Below are 19,675 nucleotides of genomic sequence, written 5' to 3'. Positions count from 1 at the left end.
TGAACTTAGAACACACCCTCACTCCATACACAAAAGTAAACTCAAAATGGTTTAAAGACTTAAATGTAAGGCAAGACACTATAAATCTCCTAGAAGAAAATATAGGTAAAGCATTCTGACATAAATCTTAGCAATGTTCTAGGACAGTCTTCCCAGGCAATAGAGGTAAGAGCAAAAATAAACAAATGGGACCTAATTAAATGTATAAGCTTTTGTACAGCAAAGGAAGCCATAAGCAAACCAAATCAACAACCTATGGCATGGGAGAAAATATTTACAAATGATGCAACTGACAAAGGCTTAATGTCCAGAATATATAAACAGTTCATACAACTTAATAAGAAAAAAAAAACTCAATCCATAAATGGGAAAAAGACCTAGTGGGAAAAAGACCTAGACAAGCAATTCTCCAGTGAAAACTTACAAATGGCCAATAGGCACATGAAAAAATGCTCAATATCGCTCATTATCAGAGAAATGCAAATCAAAACTACAATGAGGTATCACCTCACACCAGTCAGAATGGCCATCATTCAAAAGGCCACGAACATGAAATGCTGGAGAGGATGTGGAGAAAAGAGAACCCTCCTACACTGTTGGTGGGGATGTAGTTTGGTGCAGCCATTATGGAAAACAGTATGGAGATTCCTCAAAAACCTAAAAATAGATTTACCATATGATCCAGTAATCCAACTTCTGGGTACATATCTGGAAGGAACTCTAATTTGAATAGATACATGCACCCCAATGTTCACAGCAGCACTACAGATAATAGCCAAGACATGGAAGCAATCTAAACACCCATCAACAGATGACTGGATAAAGAAATTGTGATATATTTATACAATGGAATATACTACTCAGCCATAAAAAAGAATAAACTAATGCCATTTGCAGCAAGATAGATGGACCTAGAGATTGTCATTGTATGTGAAATAAGCCAGAAAAAGAAAGAAAAATACCATATGATATCACTCATATGTGGATTCTAAAAAAATTTTTAAAAAGGACACTATGAAGTCGTCCACAAAACAGAAACAGACTTACAGGCATAGTAAACAGTCTTATGGTTACCAGGGAAAGAGGGTGGGAAGGGATAAATTTGGGAGTTTGAGTTTACAGATGTTGGCCACTATATGTAAAAATAGATTTTAAAAGAAGTTTCTGGTGTATAGCACAGGGAACTATGTTCCATATCTTGTAGTAACCTTTAATGAAAAAGAATATAAAAATGAATACCTGTATGTATATGCATGACTGGGACATTGTGCTGCACACCAGAAATTGACACACTGTAACTGACGGTACTTCAATAAGAAAGATAGAAAAAGAAAAATGATAAAACCAGAACTAAAGATAGAAAAGCAAAAAATAATTTTGAATGCCTACCAACGGCCCGGGGAGCTACTTGATAGTTTACATATATTACCCCATTTAATATTGTTGTGGCAAATTAGTTAGTACCAAAGAGACCAAGATAAATAAGAAGGATACAGTGCCTTTCTTTAAAGGTAAGGACAGCAAAGAAGCAATCAGTGAGGAGAACTTCTGCATGTATGTGTGACTTCTACTCTAATTCCATTTCCCTCTGCTTATAACCTTACTGCGTAAGTAAAACTAATGTTCTTACCACTTTAATTTCGGTATTTGGTAGAAAAGTTAAATCTTATTTTCTGCTCACTATGAGGAAATACCTGGAAGGTAGGTGAATAGGTAATTGGGTGGCTTGGCAGGAGGTAGGAAGGCAAGTGACGTAGAAGGAGAAAGTAGAAGAAAGGAAGGGAGAGAGAGAGGAAGCCTTCTTCATATCTTTAGTTTCTTAATGGAGACTCTTACCACCTGACTTCCTGTACAAGCCCTTGGAATTGCTGTCCTCTTATACAGCTGTTTTCTGTAGAACAGACAGAACTGAGTCACACCAACACACTACCATTAGGGTGTAAATGTGATGTGAATGGAGAGCAGGACAGAGCAGTCCTGATCCTCGTAGAACTCCTACTGGAATGCCTTCTGCTTTTGGAGTAGAAGCCAGCAGTTTGAAGACATGTCGTTTATCATTAGCAAAATTATTTATTTTTGCATGTACTGTAACCAGAAGCTGTGGAACATACAGGAGGTTTGAAGTTATCCTCCTACTGCTGTGTACTCGTTGAGGGACCTTGACCCTACTTCACCATCTATAAAACAGAGCTAATCTACAAAGTGGATCGGCCCTTGTTTTCAGTACATTTAGATTCTTTTTTTACTCAGTCTTAATTTTCTAATTGTACTTTATTGTATCATCATATATGTAATTTCCTCTTAATTCTTAGCAGAAAGAGACAATATATAAAAATAGAAAAACGTCAGTGAGCTTTAAAAATTGATGAAAGAGATTTAAAATTTTTGGAGAGAGATTATATGAAGCATGGCTAGTTGTGGAAATTTTCAGGGTAATATAGAATGCATAACCATAAAGCCACTTGTTAGGGCACATTTTGAAAAGCTAGGTATTAATTCTGTTCTCAAGAAGTTAACAGTTTAGAAAGAAAAAAAAATAAGAAAAGTACAACAAATGAACACAGTAAGGTGTAAAATAATCTCCCGTTCAGATGATCAGGAGAAAGGTCAGTGGGGTTGGGTCTTCCTTAAACACAGGTAGGGTTTGGATGTACAGTAATGAGGGGTGGGCACCCCACGGGGAGGGAAAACAGCCAGATAGATTTTCATGAAAATAGGATCCAGTGTGTGACAGGAACCGTCTATTGCCAGCTAGTAATTGTCTGGTTAATCGGTTGAGTGGTTAGCCAAAACACATAGAGCTCAAATTCCAAAATGTATGTTGTTCAGTCTGCATTATTAAGTGGGTTAATCCAAATTAAGGAAGCAGTAGCTAGATTGCCCCCTCTTTTCTGTTATTTAAAGAGGCCAAAAATCTTCAGGGTGGTTTTGAGACAATCCCCTTAAAAATTCTTACATTATCTACGTATAGGCTCTCTCTGTGTAGCCTCCCTAAATAAAACATCGTATTTAAACATCGTATTTCTTTATGCTTCATTTTCTCTGCCAAGATGTCATGACTCTGTAAAACAAGCTATAAAGTCCATCTGCAGCTAGCAGAAATCCCATGCTGAGCTGCAAACAGGTCAACGATTTTCTTCCTATTGGTTCCGTTCCAGTTTAAACAGGGTTAGTTAGCATGCGAAGGATGTGAGCCGGCCATAAAAACAAGATCAATTTTTAAGCCCAGACCTTTTGCAAATGGAAATTACACATCTGCTGCAAAGCTGGCAGATTTGTTGTATCTCAGATCATCCTAGGAATTTCTCCAAGGAAAGGTTCTGCTGTCATGACCAGTCGCCTGGTTCCTACCCTATGTCCATATAGTGAGAATCTACCAGCAAGCTAGGAATACCATGTTGGAACAATGGTTTCCAAAATCGTGGGGCTACAGATTCCCCAGCTATGCCTCAGGGGCCCCCACCTCTCCTCTTCATCCAGAGGAGGTCACTTTAGATCTCAGGTACGTATGCACAGCAACGTTAGGAGGAATACTTCTGTTTGGAAACGCGGTAGGATCTCTCTCTCTCTGCCCCTCACACATCATATGCCTTTCAAGTATTACTTACTTAAATGTTAACATCAATGATATGTATGTGAATATTTAAAAGTCAATCCTTTCTCTATTAGAACCAGGACCTAATTTATAATTTTAGTCCAGAAGTAAGAGTACTTAGCTGAAGTTTAGTATGAATTCATGAGGCTAGCCTGCAATATATGACCCACTTTGGGCCCTCTGGGATTAACTCTTATTAAAGGAGGCGCAAAAGAGTTCAGTGTCATAGGCTACATCCCGCAGGTCTGTATGCAGCACTGTGCCTTTGTCCTGCTGGGTCTTCACACACAAGCGCGTTACCAAGGGCAGCATGGGGGCACGGGATGACACACTGGATCTCAGTCCTCACTCACTAGCTTTACTTCCTTAGACAAGTTCCCCCACCTCTCTGAGCTGATTTTTGATTTCTAAAATGGACATACTAATAAATGAGAAATATCTGCAGAAGAGATTTCTAAACCAAAGTGTTACAGAAATGTTTGATGATGTTACCACCATTGTCTCACCATGAGAAGAATTTGTAAGAAATCCCTTAAGCCTATTAAAATTGGTAAAATGGGAATCTAAAAAAACTGGACTCAGAGAAAGAACAAATTTATGGTTGCTGGAAACAGGTGAAGGGGATCAAAATGTACAAACTTCCAGTTATAAGATAAATAAGTTCTGAGGCTGTAATGCACAGCATATATACAGTATATGTAGTAACTCTAGGTAACAATACTATATTGTATATCTGAACACTGCTCAAAGTAGATCTTGAAAGTTATCACCAGACAAAAAATATTTACTGTGAGGTGATAGATTTAAACTAAACTTACCATAGTGATCGTTTCATAATAGGTACATGTATCAGATTATTATCTTGTGCACCTTAAACTTACGTGGTGTTATAAATAAATAAGATTGGTAAATTTTGGCTCTTGAGTGAAATTATATGCATATTTGCCATGTTGTTACATTGGTCCAGTGCCAGGTCATTATGAAAATGTGTTTCTTTGGGGTTTAGCCTGGAGTAAATTAAATACAAGTCAGGAATGTAGGTCAAAACCACGTATTTTGCTAGCCTTGATGTCAATTTAGAAAGCAATTTAAGAAAACACATAACTTTGAATTTATTTTCTACCAAAGTGAATTATCTAATGTATATAATATGATTAAATCAATTTTTGATATTAGGTATTTTTTTAGCAAATGAAATTGAGCATCTGAAATTTATAAAGGCCTATTCAGGTATTTGATTCTCAATATTGAAAAATGTGAATTTCTGATCAATGAAATAAGATAATACCTTGAGAAGAGACTTACAAGTGAGTATGTATTTTACTGTGTTTCAGATTAAGTCTCTCAGCAAAAATCTGTGAGAAAACAGTCCTGAAGCGAGTGTTGAAAGAGCTATGGAAGCTAGTTCTTAACAAAATAGAAAAACAAATTGTTCTCCCTCCTCTGACGGATCAAACAGTAAGTATTTAAACGAACGTTTGTAATACCTTCAGTATCCCATCTAATTGTTTTCTGCTTAAGTGCACGGTTTTGATCCAGACGAAATTGTAATTAAATTCATTTTGGAAAAAAGAGTTTATACAATGTCTTAGCAGTGATCATTCCAGTGCCATTTCCTTAAACAAATCCACTTTAAATTGCCACAACAGTAGTCAAACTTCACACTTACTTGACATTTCAAAACTTCATCTCTTGAAAAAAAATGTATTAAAGTTCGCCTTTAGGGTTATCTGGTCTAGACATATAATTTTTTCATTTATTTTTACTATAAACCCCCAGGAAAATGGACTTAGGATTGAATATTCCTGCTGTGTTTCTTTCTGCAATTTTCCAGTTAAAGAAGATAAATCCATCACAGCTATCTGGAATTGTTTTCACCTTTCCCTTTTGCTTTTATCCGTTACCTTCCCGCTTGGAGGTTAATATAGGAGACATCTTTTAGTGAATTTGAAAAACATGATTGTATCATACACAGTGAAATAGGAAAAGAACAGAAAACGCAATTGCCAGCAAAGTTAGACAATGGTCAAGTGGATACACTGTCCAGCAATCATAGTTCACCAATCCTGAGCCAAGCGAGGCAAGAAATAACCACAACAAGTGCCTGCTATGGGATTACTTTTTTCTGTGACTGAGGAAGACAGGGTGATATACATGATGAGTAAACAGAAACTAAACTGAAATACAAAGTGACGCTATCATGCACACTCAGTTTCTATTTATCCAGTAAAATCATACAAAAAATATTTTCTTGTAAAGTGTTCCAAGAAGCAGATACATGTTTTTGTTGATTTACTGCCAGACAGTGACTTTAACAAGAAAATATAAATTACTATGAGTTTTGCCTCATGCCATGAGCATGTGGTATAATCATTATAGCCTACACCTGTGGGTAACCAAATCACATACAGAAACACACACACACCTTCTGCTACAATACATAAGGCCTTTCTATAATACCATTAGCTATCACTTAACTGGCCAAAAGTGGAACAATGTTCATGCAGTCTGAAAGTTGGGTTGCTTTACAAGTTTTCCTAGGTGAGAGGATTGAGAATATAACAGAAGAGCTATAAGCTTCAGCAGAAAAGGAAAGACCACTCAGTTTGGCTACTACACAAGCAGGAACCCTTTCATCCTTATTTTTTAAAAAGATAAAAAAGAGGGGGAAGGCATACTTGCACATAAGCATTTTATCCTGAAAGATGCGCCCTGCGTGGCTCATACGTGGCAGGCCACCCTCCTGCTGTGCTCAACTCCACTTGTGGCCGTGCTGTCTCAGCCCACAGTAGCACTCCGTTGTTTCACTGTTGGTTGGTTGGGGTTTTTTGCATTTTTCAGTATCCCTCAAGCCAGCCACCATCCCACTGAGCTCCCTGTGAGCTGTCCATGCCATCTCCCAAGAGGCACATACTGTTTTTGATAGTTCTTCGGTAACAAAACAGCATGGACACTTTGCTGCCCACCACTATTTTCCCCATAAACCCCCCTCTTTCTATGGCACAGTTTTATAGAAGACAAGGTTCAAGAGTACATGTCATGTTAGAGCAGAAATGCTATGCATGACATTATATTTTTTGATGTAAGCTCTTCCCTAGGGGAGTTTACCGTCATTTCAGTGCTCTTAAGCACTGAGATCTCCGAGTATGGGTTTCCCAGTGAACATGCGCGCTCCACTGGAAAACTGGAGAATATTACCGCAGAATAGCTGGTTTCCCTTATTGTGAACATATTCCAGGATACTCCTGAGTATTCCAGTGGTGTTTCTGATGTTTATTCTGATGTTTTTGTAGCTCTCCTCAGGACCTTTGGGTTCCAGGGAAAACCTCAGGCTGAGGGAGGAGTTAAGTGGGCAGGTCTCTGATAGACTGGACAGCATTTCAGGAGGACCAGCTCCACCTTCTTCAGCTCTGTATCTTGAAATTGTGCATAGATTTTGTATTGGGGGGTAGAGATTGGAGTGAAGGAGTTGCCTCTGCTACGAATAAATAAATACAAGCCAAAGGTCACTGATATAATCCCTATGCTACGTTAAACTGGCGACAATAGCAGTGAGCCGTTCTGTAACTGAGACTAGAACTTCCAGAAGTGGGGTGCCTGTGAGGACAGTTATATTGCCAGTAGTACTAGATACCTTTGACCCAATTTATAAAATCAACCAGTTATGGGCACGTGGCATAAAAGTCACAGAAATGACAAGGAAAATGGAGCACACTGTCTATTGACCACATTTCTACTTTGCTGCTACTGAAGATCTTATGACTGAGTCTTCTCTCTCCTTTTCTATGTGTGTGTCTCTAGGGACCCCAGATGATTTTCATCGCAGCTAAAGATCTTGGACAATTATCAAAACTGAAGGTAATAAGAATAAAGAAATCAGCAGTTGTCTGTGAACAGTAATGAGCTAACTATAGCTCAGCAAGAAACCATTCTCCTATGAGTAATGGTTTCTAATATGGCGGGACTCAGAAGATGTGCATCTGTGATCTCACAGTCTGCTTTAAGGATGAGTCAAATCAAAATTTAGGGGCTGAATATTACTGCTTTCTTTTCCCCCCATATTTCTCCTATTTTCCAATTGGTAGGGCAATTGGGAATTTTTGAGTTTCTGTTGTAGCATTCAGCATTACTGCTTTTGGAGTAAATTAGAGAACATATTTTCTTTTATATACTAAATTGACTTTATATGAATAAAGGCAAAACAGAATGCTTCACAGAAATCCAGTAACAATCTAGAGAAGTCTTAAAGGCACAAAACCTAACGTGGGAAAACAGAATTCATCAAAGCAGACATTGAGCTTGTGAACATAATCAACCCCATTGTAACAAGGATTTGCTGACTTAGTAACCCTCTGCATTATTATTGCTTGAGGTCCACAAGACTTTGCAGTTGTGCAGGGAACCTCATTTCCTTTCCCTCTAGAATAGGAACTTGACTGGTTAAAAAACATACTGGAGTTCTGTGACTGGCTTTCCTCACTCACTGTCATGTCCTCCAGGTCCATCCATGTTGTAGCATATGACAGGATTTCCTTCTTTTTAAAGGCTGAATAATATTCTATTGTAGGTATATACATTTTTTTTCCATTCATTTGTCAATAGACCACACATATAGGCCAACAAGATGCCCATAGTTGAAATAAATGTTGTTCTTGTTCCATTTCCACCTATTAGAATACAGTGTAGCCTGGAGATGAGATCCAGATACAGCCCCCCTTGGTTCAAATTCTACCTCAACTGCTTCCAACTATGTGACTTGTCAAAATCTTTAACCTTTCTAATGTTTGAATTCGGCATTTCTAAAATTCAGATACTGTTAGCACTTGGTTCATAAGATTATTGTGAGGACAAGTGAGGTAATACATGCATTATCTTTGCATGGTGACAGAAAAGAGTCTGCCACCCCCGACTTACAGAGGGGGCTATCTTGCCTCCTCCCCCAGCTCAGAGTTAGGTATCACTGGAATTGACGTGTGTGTGTACAACACAGGGGAAGGATAATCCATCTAACTGCATAATTACTTACTAAGGGAAAACAAGTGCCCTGCAATTTCAGTACCTTATTATATCACCTACACTATCCCCTTTATCAGAAAAAAATGAAAACTCAGTAGTCCATTTAGAAGATATAACCATCACATAAAATTGTTTCTTAACACATGTTCAATGATACTGATTGTTCAGAGGGAAAGGAGAAGGTAGATATTACTGTTAAACTATTGTTTTGGATCTTGGATCTCTATAGCTTTCCTAATCCTTCTTCTTACCTCCCTGGGATTTCTAGTCCCTACTTTGAGAAATGGATTTATACAGTGTTGAAGTTTTTTATACAAAACCCTGAAGGTGAGATAGCAGTGTCTTATTACAAAAGAAATAGCCTTGGCCATGTGTCTGGCATCTGTGTGACATCAGGAAACGTACTCCATCTCCCCTAGCTTTAGTTTCCCGAGTCGAATGTTATATCAGATATAACTGTTTCAGTTTCAAGTGATGGAAAGCCAGACTAACAAAAGCAAGGAAGGAATTTATTGCTCCATGAAATTTTATAGTCCCGGGATAACGCTGGTTTCCATCACTGCTTGATTAAGAACTCAGACAATGTTACAGAACCCAGTTACTCACTCTCTCAACTCTGTTCTTTGTTTGACTTACTGTCAAAACCAACTTCCCTTCCTGTTTGTAAGATGATTCCCTGCTTATATCTAACAGTTTAGAACTTGAAATCCTATCAAAAAGAACACCCACCTTGATGCAAGGAGTTCTAGCAACAAAGACCACTGTCACATGGCTGGCTCTACTGCAGAGTTATTAGCATTCTCAGGCCAACCTCTGTGGCCTAGGGAAGGACATAAAACATTTGGCTTAACTCACATACCCATACCTGAATTAGGGGTGCAGTCAACCCTATTCACATTGTGTCACACCCAGCTCACACAATGTGTAGGGGTAGAGACAGGTTTCCCTAGTGGGCATATGCATGCTATGTGGGAAAAATCAGAGTCCACAGAAAACTTCAGGTCCTTTTGCAGTCTCAAAATTTCTTCAACTGATGAATTCTCTTTTGATTATGGTAAACTAAATGCAAATTATGAATAAAATGTCCCAAAAGAGTTATCAACACTGAAATAATTGGAAGGACTAACAAAAGGATCTTGTTATCCATAGGTGATGAGAAAAATAACTTAGTTTTGAATCATATTGCTAAATTATTGGTCCATTTAGTTATTATATGAATTATAAAGCAATAGGCCCTCTCCGTTCTTCTGTAAAAAAATAAAGTCTAGCTGAAATACAGAACTGAAAATTTTATAAAGCTGTTTACCCATATTTTACTAGAATGTCACTTCCAATTTTTTTTGGTTTTCTCTTCATGTTAAACCATGGGTCTTTACCTTTATCATGTACTAGTTTGAAAGCAGATTTCATTCACAGGAAAACTGCCATTTGAAATAATTGTACTGATGGATAAATTCAGAAATTTTGAATAGAAATATTAGCAAAAAAAAAACCCTAACTTACTTAAAAGAACACAGGACCAAGGAAAATAGAACTATGAGGGAAACTGATTGCTTATCTGCATATAACTTAGAATTAACTCATTAAACAAGTATTTATGAGGGGTGGTGCCAAGATCGTGGATTAGAGACTCACAGCTCGCCTTCTCCCACTAATACAACAAGAATTACATCTATAAACCCACTCAATCACACAGAACACCTACCAAACTCTGGCAGAGTGTTTTTCACTTTGAAATACAGGAGGATTCTCAGAAAATCCAGTAAGATAAAAAAAGAAAAAGAAAATCGATAATGGGACTGGTTCTGCAGGGAGGGAGCAATAAAGGAAGAAAGAGACTCCCACTCTGGGACACCCCCTTTCCAGTCAGGAGGTCAGCGGGGACAGAAGCAGAGCTTCCAAGGCTCAGAGGAGAAAGTGGCAGCCACCTTGAAGACAGAACTAAGAGAAACTGGCCCAGAGGGTCCCTGCGATCTTCAGCCCTAGACACAAGCCAGCAGGAAGAAGCTGCAACTGACTGCTGGATACCAGCGAGGAGCCAGGCAGAGGGCAGTAGCCCACTGCACAGAGTCAGGCTCAGGGGACTGGAGTGTGGTGTGTGCTCTGGTTGGCGGTGTGTGTGGAACAGAACATCCTGGGACCACCATAAAAAGCACCATTGTCGGGGTGGGGAGGAATGCATGCAACACAGCCACTGCCATAGATGCTGTCTCTGTGGGCTCCACTGTTGGTGTGTTCTCCAAGAAGAGAGGTGGGGCCTGGTCACAGCCATCATTGCTGCACAGAGGCAGGGCTGAAAGCTGAATCCATACCAAGCAGCCCTGCAGCTTCACAGGCAGGACTGAAATTTGTTACAGCCCCAGGCAGAGAAGGTGAATTTGCTCTCTCTGGACTCTTCGTGGACCCGCACCTCTGGGATGAACAGGCAGTGAGCAAAATTCTGACTCAGTGGGAGCGAGTACAGGTATTTACAACAGGCTTCCCTGGACCATAGGTGGAGGCAGGGCTGGGGTCTGTGCTGACCCTGTGGTACACCAGATTCAGGTTTGTGACTGCACGCTTGCTATGGTGGGTTCTAGCACCTGACATTGGTGGATCTTCACTGGTGGTTCCTGGGGCTCAGAACCTGGGGACACTAGAGCAGGTAGCCAACATTCCTGCAGCTAAGTCAGTGTCAACAGAGTACTCTGTAAGCCTGCAGGACATCTCCTGGCTATTCTTCCCAACTGAAGCATTCCAACCCTGCCTATTACATGCCACAGCTCAGAAACAGGACTAGGAGAAATCCATACAGCCAGAGAAATGTAAGTAAAATGAAGAAGGAGAAGAACCACTCCCAATTAAAAGAACAAGAGAAATCCCCTGAAAGAACAATCCATGAAATAGACTTCAATAGTCTACTAGATCATGACTTCAAAAAAGGGAATGATCATTGCAGTAAAGTAGCTACAAGAGAACATCAATAGAGACAAAATATTTCAAAAAGGAAATGGAAACTATAAAGAAGAGCCAATTAAAAACAGAAAACTCAATTGCTGAGAGAAGAGCTGAACTACAGGCAGTCAAAAGCAGACTAGATAATGCAGAGGGACGAATAAGTGACTTAGAAGACAGGATAACAGAAGTCACCCAATCAGAACATCAGATAGAAAAGCAAATAAAAACCAGTGAATGCAATATAAGGAACCTATGGGATAATATAAAGCATGCTAACCTATACACAGTAGGGGTCCCAGAAGAAGGAAAAGGGGATTGAAAAGGTATTTGGAAGAAACCATGACTGAAAACTTTCCAAACCTAAAGAAGGAAACAGACATCCAAGTAAAGGAGGCACAGAGAGTCCCAAGTAAGAAGAATCCAAATAGACCTACACCAAGACATATTATAATCAAGATGGCCAAAGTTAAAGAAAGGATTCTAAAGGCAGTGAGAGAAAAACAGAGTTAGTTACAAGGGAACCTCCATAAGGCTTTCAGTTGATTTCTCTACACAGACACTGCTGGCCAGAAGGGAGGGGCAAGATACATTCCAAGTCTTGAATGAGAAAAACATGCAACCTAGGATACTCTATCTGGCAAGACTATCCTTTAGAGTAGAAGGAGAGATCAAGAATTTCACAGACAAGCAAAAACTAAAAGAATCAGCAATACTAAATGTATGCTAAAAAGAAATATTGAAAGGTCTACTCTAAATAGAAAAGAAACAGGAAGCTATAGAAATGAGCAAACCATAATTGGAAATACAGTAACTGCAGTGAATTGTAAGAGAATAAGCATGAAGATGTAAAAATTTATTTAAAGAATATCAAAATCATAAAAGGTGGGAGAGGGGAGCAAAAAAATACAGATTTATTTCCTCTCTTTTTTTTTTCTTCTTTTTCTTCTTCCTTTGTTCTTTTCAGGATGCGTTTGAGCCTACATGACTATCAGTCTAAACCAAATAGTTATAGTAAGTGGTTAACATATCTGAAAAGCAGGGTAGCCACAAATCAAAAGCATACAATAGAGTCACAAAAACCAAAAAGAAACCTAGCTAATACAAAAAAAAATTGTCAAACCACAAAAAGAAAAACAAAAAGGAAAATAAAGTAACAAAAAGAAATACCACATCAACTGGAAAACAAAGTTCAAAATGGCAATAAACACACATCTATCAATAAATGCTATAAATATCAATGGGCTAAATGCTCCAATCAAAAGACATAGAGTAGCAGATAATAAAACAAAAGCCTGCAATATGCTGCCTACAGGTGACCCACTTTAGAGTGAAGGACATACACAGGCTGAAAGTGAGAGGATGGAAAAAGATATTCCATGTAAATGGAAATGACAAGCAAACAGGAGTATTAATACTCATACCAGACAAAATAGACTTTAGAACAAAGGCCATAATGAGAGATAAAGAAGGACACTATATAATGATCAAAGGAGTAATACAAGATGAAGATACTACACTCATTAACATATATGCACCCAATACAGGAGCACCAAATATATAAAACAAATACTAACAGACATAAAGGGAGAAATTGATGAGAATACAATCACAGTAGGAGATTATAACACTCCACCAACATCATTGGGCAGGTCTTCCAGAGAGAGAATCGATAAGGCAATGGAGATACTAAATGACACAACAGAACAGTTGGACTTGCTTGATAATTTAGGACACTATAAATGCTAAAAAAAATAGAATATACCTTATTTTCAAGTGCTCAAGGAACATTCTCTAGGAGACCACATACTCAGGCACAAAAGAAGCCTAAACAAATTTAAGAGGACAGAAATTATTCCAGGCATCTTCTCTGACCATAATGGCATGAAACTAGAAATCAACCATAGAAAAACAAATGAGAAAAAAAGGACAGCATGGAGACTAAACAACATGCTACTAAAAAACCAATGAGTCAGCAATGAAATGAAAGAAAAAGTTGAACAATGAAAACACACACACACAAAATCTATGGGATGCAGCAAAAGCAGTCCTAAGATGGAAGTTCACAGCAATACAGGCCTTCCTCAAAAAAGAACAGGCTCAAATAAACAACCTAACCTACCACCTAAAAGAATTAGAAAAAGAAGAACAAACATACCTTAAGTCATCAGAAGGAAAGAAATAATAAAGATCAGGGAGGAAATAAATAAAATAGAGATTTAAAACATAATAGAAAAAAATCAATCAAATCAAGCTGGTTTTTTGAAAGAGTGAACAAAATTGATAAACTTCAAGCCAGGCTCATCAAGAAGAGAGAGCACACAGGTAAAGTAAGAGATGAAAATGGAGAGATTACAACAAACACCACAGAAATACAAAAAAAGTGTAAGAGAATACTATCAGCAACTATATGGCATTTGACAATTTAGAAGAAATGGACCAGTTTCTAGAAACATACAGTCCACCAAAACTGAATCAAGAAGAAATAGATCATTTCAACAGATCAATCACTAGAAGTGAAATAGAATCAGCAATAAAAAGCCTCCCTTCAAATAAAAGTCCAGGACCAGATGGCTTCACTGGGGAATTCTATCAAACATACAAAGAAGAGCTTACACTGATCCTTCTCAAACTCTTCCAAAAGACTGATGAGGAGGGAATACTCCCAAACTTATTCTATGAAGCCACCATCACTCTAATACCAAAGGCAGACAAAGACACTACCAAAAAAGAAAGCTATAGGCCAATATTATTGATGAACATAGATGCAAAAATCCTCAACAAAATATTAGCAAATAGAATCCACCAACATATTAAAAAAAGATCATACACCGTGATCATGTTCCCTTCATCCCAGGGCCAAAAGGATGGTTCAACGTATGAAAATCAATCAATTTTGACACACCACATCAACAAGAGAAAGGATAAAAATCACATGATCATCTCAATAGATGCAGAAAAAAGCATTAGATAAAATTCAACCCCCATTCATGGAAAAAAAAAAAAACTCTTAACAAACTGGGTATAGAAGGAACATATCTCAACATAATAAAAGCTATTTATGACAAACCTACAGCCAGCATAATACTCAATGGTGAAAAACTCAAAAGCTTCCCACTAAAACCTGGAACAAGACAAGGCTGCCCACTATCACCACTCCTATTCAACATAGTCTTGGAAGTCCTAGCCACAGCAATCAGGCAAGAGAGAGAAATAAAAGGGATCCAAATTGGAAAAGAAGAGGTAAAAGTGTCACTATATGCAGATGATATGATACTATATATAGAAAATCCTAAAAGGTCCACACAAAAACTACTAGAAATAGTCAAAGAATTCAGAAAGATAGCAGGATACAAAATTAACATACAGAAATCAGTGGCATTTCTTTACACTGACAATGAAATATCATAAAAGGAAAGTAAAGAACGCTCTTTTAAAATTGCATCAAAAAAATAAAATAAAATACTTTGGAATAAATCTGACCAACGAAGTGAAAGACATATGTGGAGAACTATATAAAACACTGACTAAGGAAATCAATGGTGACTTAAAGAAATGGATGATCTTGGATTGCAAGAATTAGTATTGTTAAAATGGCCATATTACCCAAAGGAATCTACAGATTTAATGTGATCCCTGTCAAATTGCCCAGGATATTTTCACAGAATTAGAACAAATAATCCTAAAATGTATATGGAATCACAAAAGACCCAGAATTGCCATAGCACTACTAAAGAAAAAGATTGAAGCTGGAGGAATAACCCTCTCAGACTTCAGACAATACTACACAGCTACAGTAATCAAAACAGTGTGGTATTGGTACAACTACAGACGTATGGATCAATGCAACAGAACAGAGAGCCCAGAAATAAACCCACAAACTTTTGGTCAATTAATCTTTGACAAATGAGGCAAGAATATACAATGGGGAAAAGACAATCTCTTTAGCAAATGGTGTTGGGAAAAATGGACAGCTGCATGTAAATGAGTGGAGTTAGAATACTCCCTCACATCTTACACAAAAATTAACTCAAAATGGCTTAAAGACCTAAACATAAGACAAGACACTATAAACCTCTTAGAAGAAAACAGGCAAAATGTTATCTGACATAAATCTCAGCAATGTTCTCCTAGGGCAGTCTACACAGGCAATAGAAGTAAGAGCAAAAATAAACAGCTGGGACCTAATTAAACTTACAACCTTTTGCACAGTAAAGGAAACCATATGCAAAACAAAGAGACAACCTATGGAATGGGAAAAAGTATTTGCAAAAGATGAGACTGACAAGGGCTTCATTTCCAGAATATATAAACAACTGATACAACTTAATAACAAAAAAACAAATCTAATCCAAAAATGGGCAGAAGAACTAAACAAGCAATTCTCCAGTGAAAACATATAAATGGCCAATAGGCACATGAAAAAATGCTTAATATTGCTAATTATCAGAGAAAAGCAAATCAAAACTACAAAGACATATCACCTCCCACCAGTCAGAATGGCCATCATTCAAAAGTCCACAAACGACAAATGCTGGAGAGGCTGTGGAGAAAAGGGAACCCCCCTACACTGTTGGTGGCAATGAAGTTTGGTGCAGCCATTGTGGAAAACGGTATGGAGATTCCTCAAAAGACTAAAAATAGACTTACTATATGATCCAGCAGTCCCACTCCTGGGCATGTATCAGAGGGAACATTAATTCAAAAAGACACCTGCACCCCAGTGTTCATAGCATCAGTATTTACAACAGCCAAGTATGTCCAGCCTAAATGTCCATCAACAGATGACTGGATAAAGAAGAGGTGGTATATTTATGCAATGGAATACTACTTAGCCATAAAAATTCATAAAATAATGCCATTTGCAACAACATGGATGGACCTGGAGATTGTCACTGTAAGTGAAGTAATAAGCCAGAAAGAAAAATACCATATGATATCACTTATATGTGGAACCTAAAAAACAAAAAGTTATTTACAAAACAGAAACTGGCTGACATACACAGACAACAAATTTATGGTTATCAGGGAGGAAAGAGGGTGGAAAGGACTCAATTGGGAATTCGAGATTTGCAGATACTACTGTTTATAAAATAAACAAACAAGTTCATGCTGTATAGCACAGAGAACTACATTCAACATCTTGTAGTAACTCATGGTGAAAAAGAATATGAAAATGAATATATGTAGTTCGTGTATGACAGAAGCATTGTGCTGTACACCAAAAATTGAACATTGTAAACTGACTATACTTCAATAAAAATACATATATACAAAAAAAATAAAAAGGCAAAAAAATTCTTTAAAAAACAAGTATTTATTCAGCAATTTGATATATTCTATATTACTTCATCATCTGGAACTTCATAATATATATTAAGTATTCCCAACTTATAATTATTTCTTTGGAACAGATTTTGTTCTTTTATGATAGCAGATTTATCATAATTTTCTAAAAAATGAATACATCTTTATGGATAGATGATACAATATCAAAACCAATTAATTAAAATACATCTGAGACTGAGTTTACTGCAAGCTAGCAGTAACGCACTGACAGCCTCTTTCAGAGACTCCCTTATTTGAACGAGCTATTGTTAAATCCCAGAAAATCATTTCTTCCAAGAATTGTATTTTTCTATAGCACCAACATACATTATTTATTAGCATCTATTAAAAAATAATGTAACCACATCACAAAGCTGGTCAAGATTGATGAAGTCAGAGAGATTTAGTTAATATGAAATATTTGTATTTACTTGCTCTAAAGTATTCCTCTCCATAACTTGGCAAAAATCTTCCATCACTCTTTGAGTCTCAGTGGGTATTTAATATTTCTACTTAAAAATTTTAAATGGACTCATGTTTATGTTGCAATCCCTCTATCAGAGAAAGATGCAGTCTGATGCAGAAGTGTGTATCATAAATCCATGAAGCATCACGCCATGTTTTAACAATATTCAAAGGCGTATGATTCCATTCAAGCATACTGAGTCCTGCAAGATACGCTGAAGAAGTACAATTCAATTACTGAAAACATACTGAGTGCCTAGCAGGTGAGAATTGCCAAGATAGGCACGGAAAGTCTGCAGAAGTGAAGAAGACATAGGTAGAGATTATCTTTAGAAAGTCACGGCATCTATTAAATGATGAAATAAGAAAAGGGCTAGAAGGATGAGCCCCTGGAGGTAACTGCGCAACTCGTACACCGCACATAAGTGTCCGGCTAGAGAGCGAGTGATGGCTGAAATAGGGCCCAAGCTCCACTTGCTAAACCGTATGTGTGAATGTGGCACTGTGCCCCATAGAAACAGAGACAACGTTTACAACTGACCAAAGGCAATGATATATTCATGAAACCATGCATTCTCAGAGCTATGTCCACCTGCACTGGCTTTTCTTCTAATTCATACAGAGGCACTTATATAAATTAGAATTTAAGCTCCAAGAGGACAGAAGTCTTTCTCTTATTAAACATTATATTTCAATCACCTGGAACAAGATTGGCACATAATAAACACTCCATAAATACTTGTTAAATCATGTTAATTAGAATAGTGGCATCTCTGGGGAGACTATCAATTTGGGGGTTCAGAATTTAAAAATTTTTCTCTTAGACAAATTTTTATTTCCTTTATTATTATCTTCAACTTTCATCCATCAGTCCCCTACAAGAGCTTTAAATGATGGGTTGAGAGAGTTCATAGTGAACAATGAGGAAAATGCATTGTTCATATAAAAATCAGTTCCAAAATACTGACAAGTAATTTTAAAATACTAAAAATCTACAGAGCCATATTCAGTGAATTCTTGAGGAAGTCTCCTAGTAGTAGTGACTAAGCAGTAAGGGGATCCTAGAAAGAGAATAAAACGGGAGCATTGTACTTAAAGTAGACTTTATCAGTAGAAATTTAAAGAGGCTAAAATTGACCTCCTAAATCCCTTTCATGGTTGGCCTTCCTTGATGTGACAGAACAGAAGGCAGGAATTACGGTGGAAAAGCTTTGAGACACATTTTGCAGGTTTCTCTCTCTTTTTTTCCTAACATTAACTTGGCATGTGAAAAACAGAGCCACCTATGAATCAAAGCACTGCTTTTTGAGTAAACATTTTGCATTTGTTCTTCTGGCAAAATGGATTTTTGTTAAATATCTGACAAAATCATCCTCTAAACTGTGTTCATATGAAAAAGATATCTCAAGTGGGAAATGTTGGCATATGGCAATTATACAGACTGTGTTTGAAAGTAGTTGTTAAATAAATAAACTGGTTATTTTATTCGCAATTGTTAACCTGTGTTCTAGGAGCACATGATTCGAGAGGATGCCAAGGGTCTGACGCCGAGACAGTGTGCTATAATGGAGGTGGTCCTGGCTACCATCAAGGTAAGGTTCTAGTGGCCCTGGCTGTGTACCCAGAGTTGCCTGTGCACCCTCAGAGAGAAGTGCCCCAGGGCCCTCTCTGTAGGGCTGCACCGTCCACAGACACAGGACACAGTTGTATATACACGATCCGGGAGCGTGTCAGATTTAGCCCATACTCTGTCTTGTTACATCCACATTACTCTGCCCTTACAGCTGCTCCCTTTGTTGACCTCTAGCAAATGTGTATGAAAACTATGTAGTAATACGTGTTTTCAAAGAAAGACATGTGCCCCCAAATCCCAGTTAAACGGATGCTTCAGGGGAATCTAGGGTTAATACAATTTCTTTTTTTGTTTTCTATGCTTGTTGAAATGGTTTCAGAAAGATCAATTTTCTCTTCTGTCTTAGTAAGGACACTAATTTGGTTTTCTGCCAAAAACACAAAGGCATCGTGTTGTGTGCATCAGGTTTTCATAGCCAGAGGTTGAGCAGAAGTTATTATGGTGTGGGCTACATCTCGGCAGATCTCAAAAGGTAACCTAGGAAGTTCTTTATTTTCATATAATTCCTTATAGACTTATATCCATACATTTCACATTTATATTTGCATTTACTGAAGAGTAAAAAATGAAGGTATTTTCTAAATTTGAACCATGTCCAGTGTCTCAACACTTCACTGGGGGAAGCATCTATCATCAAGGATGCATCAACAGTGTAGCAGAGAACTGGGAGCCACCACAAGCCATTTTCACAGCACAGAATAATT

At 37.7% G+C, this 19,675-nt stretch overlaps 1 protein-coding gene across 2 annotated transcripts in view; it reads left to right on the top strand.

Annotated features, from left to right (window-relative positions):
* Positions 1-19,675, top strand: part of UNC13C (unc-13 homolog C) — a 471,320-nt gene that overhangs the window by 401,051 nt on the left and 50,594 nt on the right. For both annotated transcript variants that reach the window (XM_031672763.2, XM_072962394.1), the window contains 3 exons: positions 4,930-5,053; positions 7,397-7,453; positions 18,850-18,930. In XM_031672763.2, the coding sequence (XP_031528623.1) occupies positions 4,930-5,053; positions 7,397-7,453; positions 18,850-18,930 (262 nt within the window). The remainder of the gene's footprint in view (positions 1-4,929; positions 5,054-7,396; positions 7,454-18,849; positions 18,931-19,675) is intronic.

Source organism: Vicugna pacos, chromosome 6, assembly GCF_048564905.1.
Source record: "Vicugna pacos chromosome 6, VicPac4, whole genome shotgun sequence".
Lineage (NCBI taxonomy): Eukaryota > Metazoa > Chordata > Mammalia > Artiodactyla > Camelidae > Vicugna > Vicugna pacos.
Note: the sequence above shows the minus strand (reverse complement) of the source record. Positions and strands in the feature narration are given on the sequence as shown.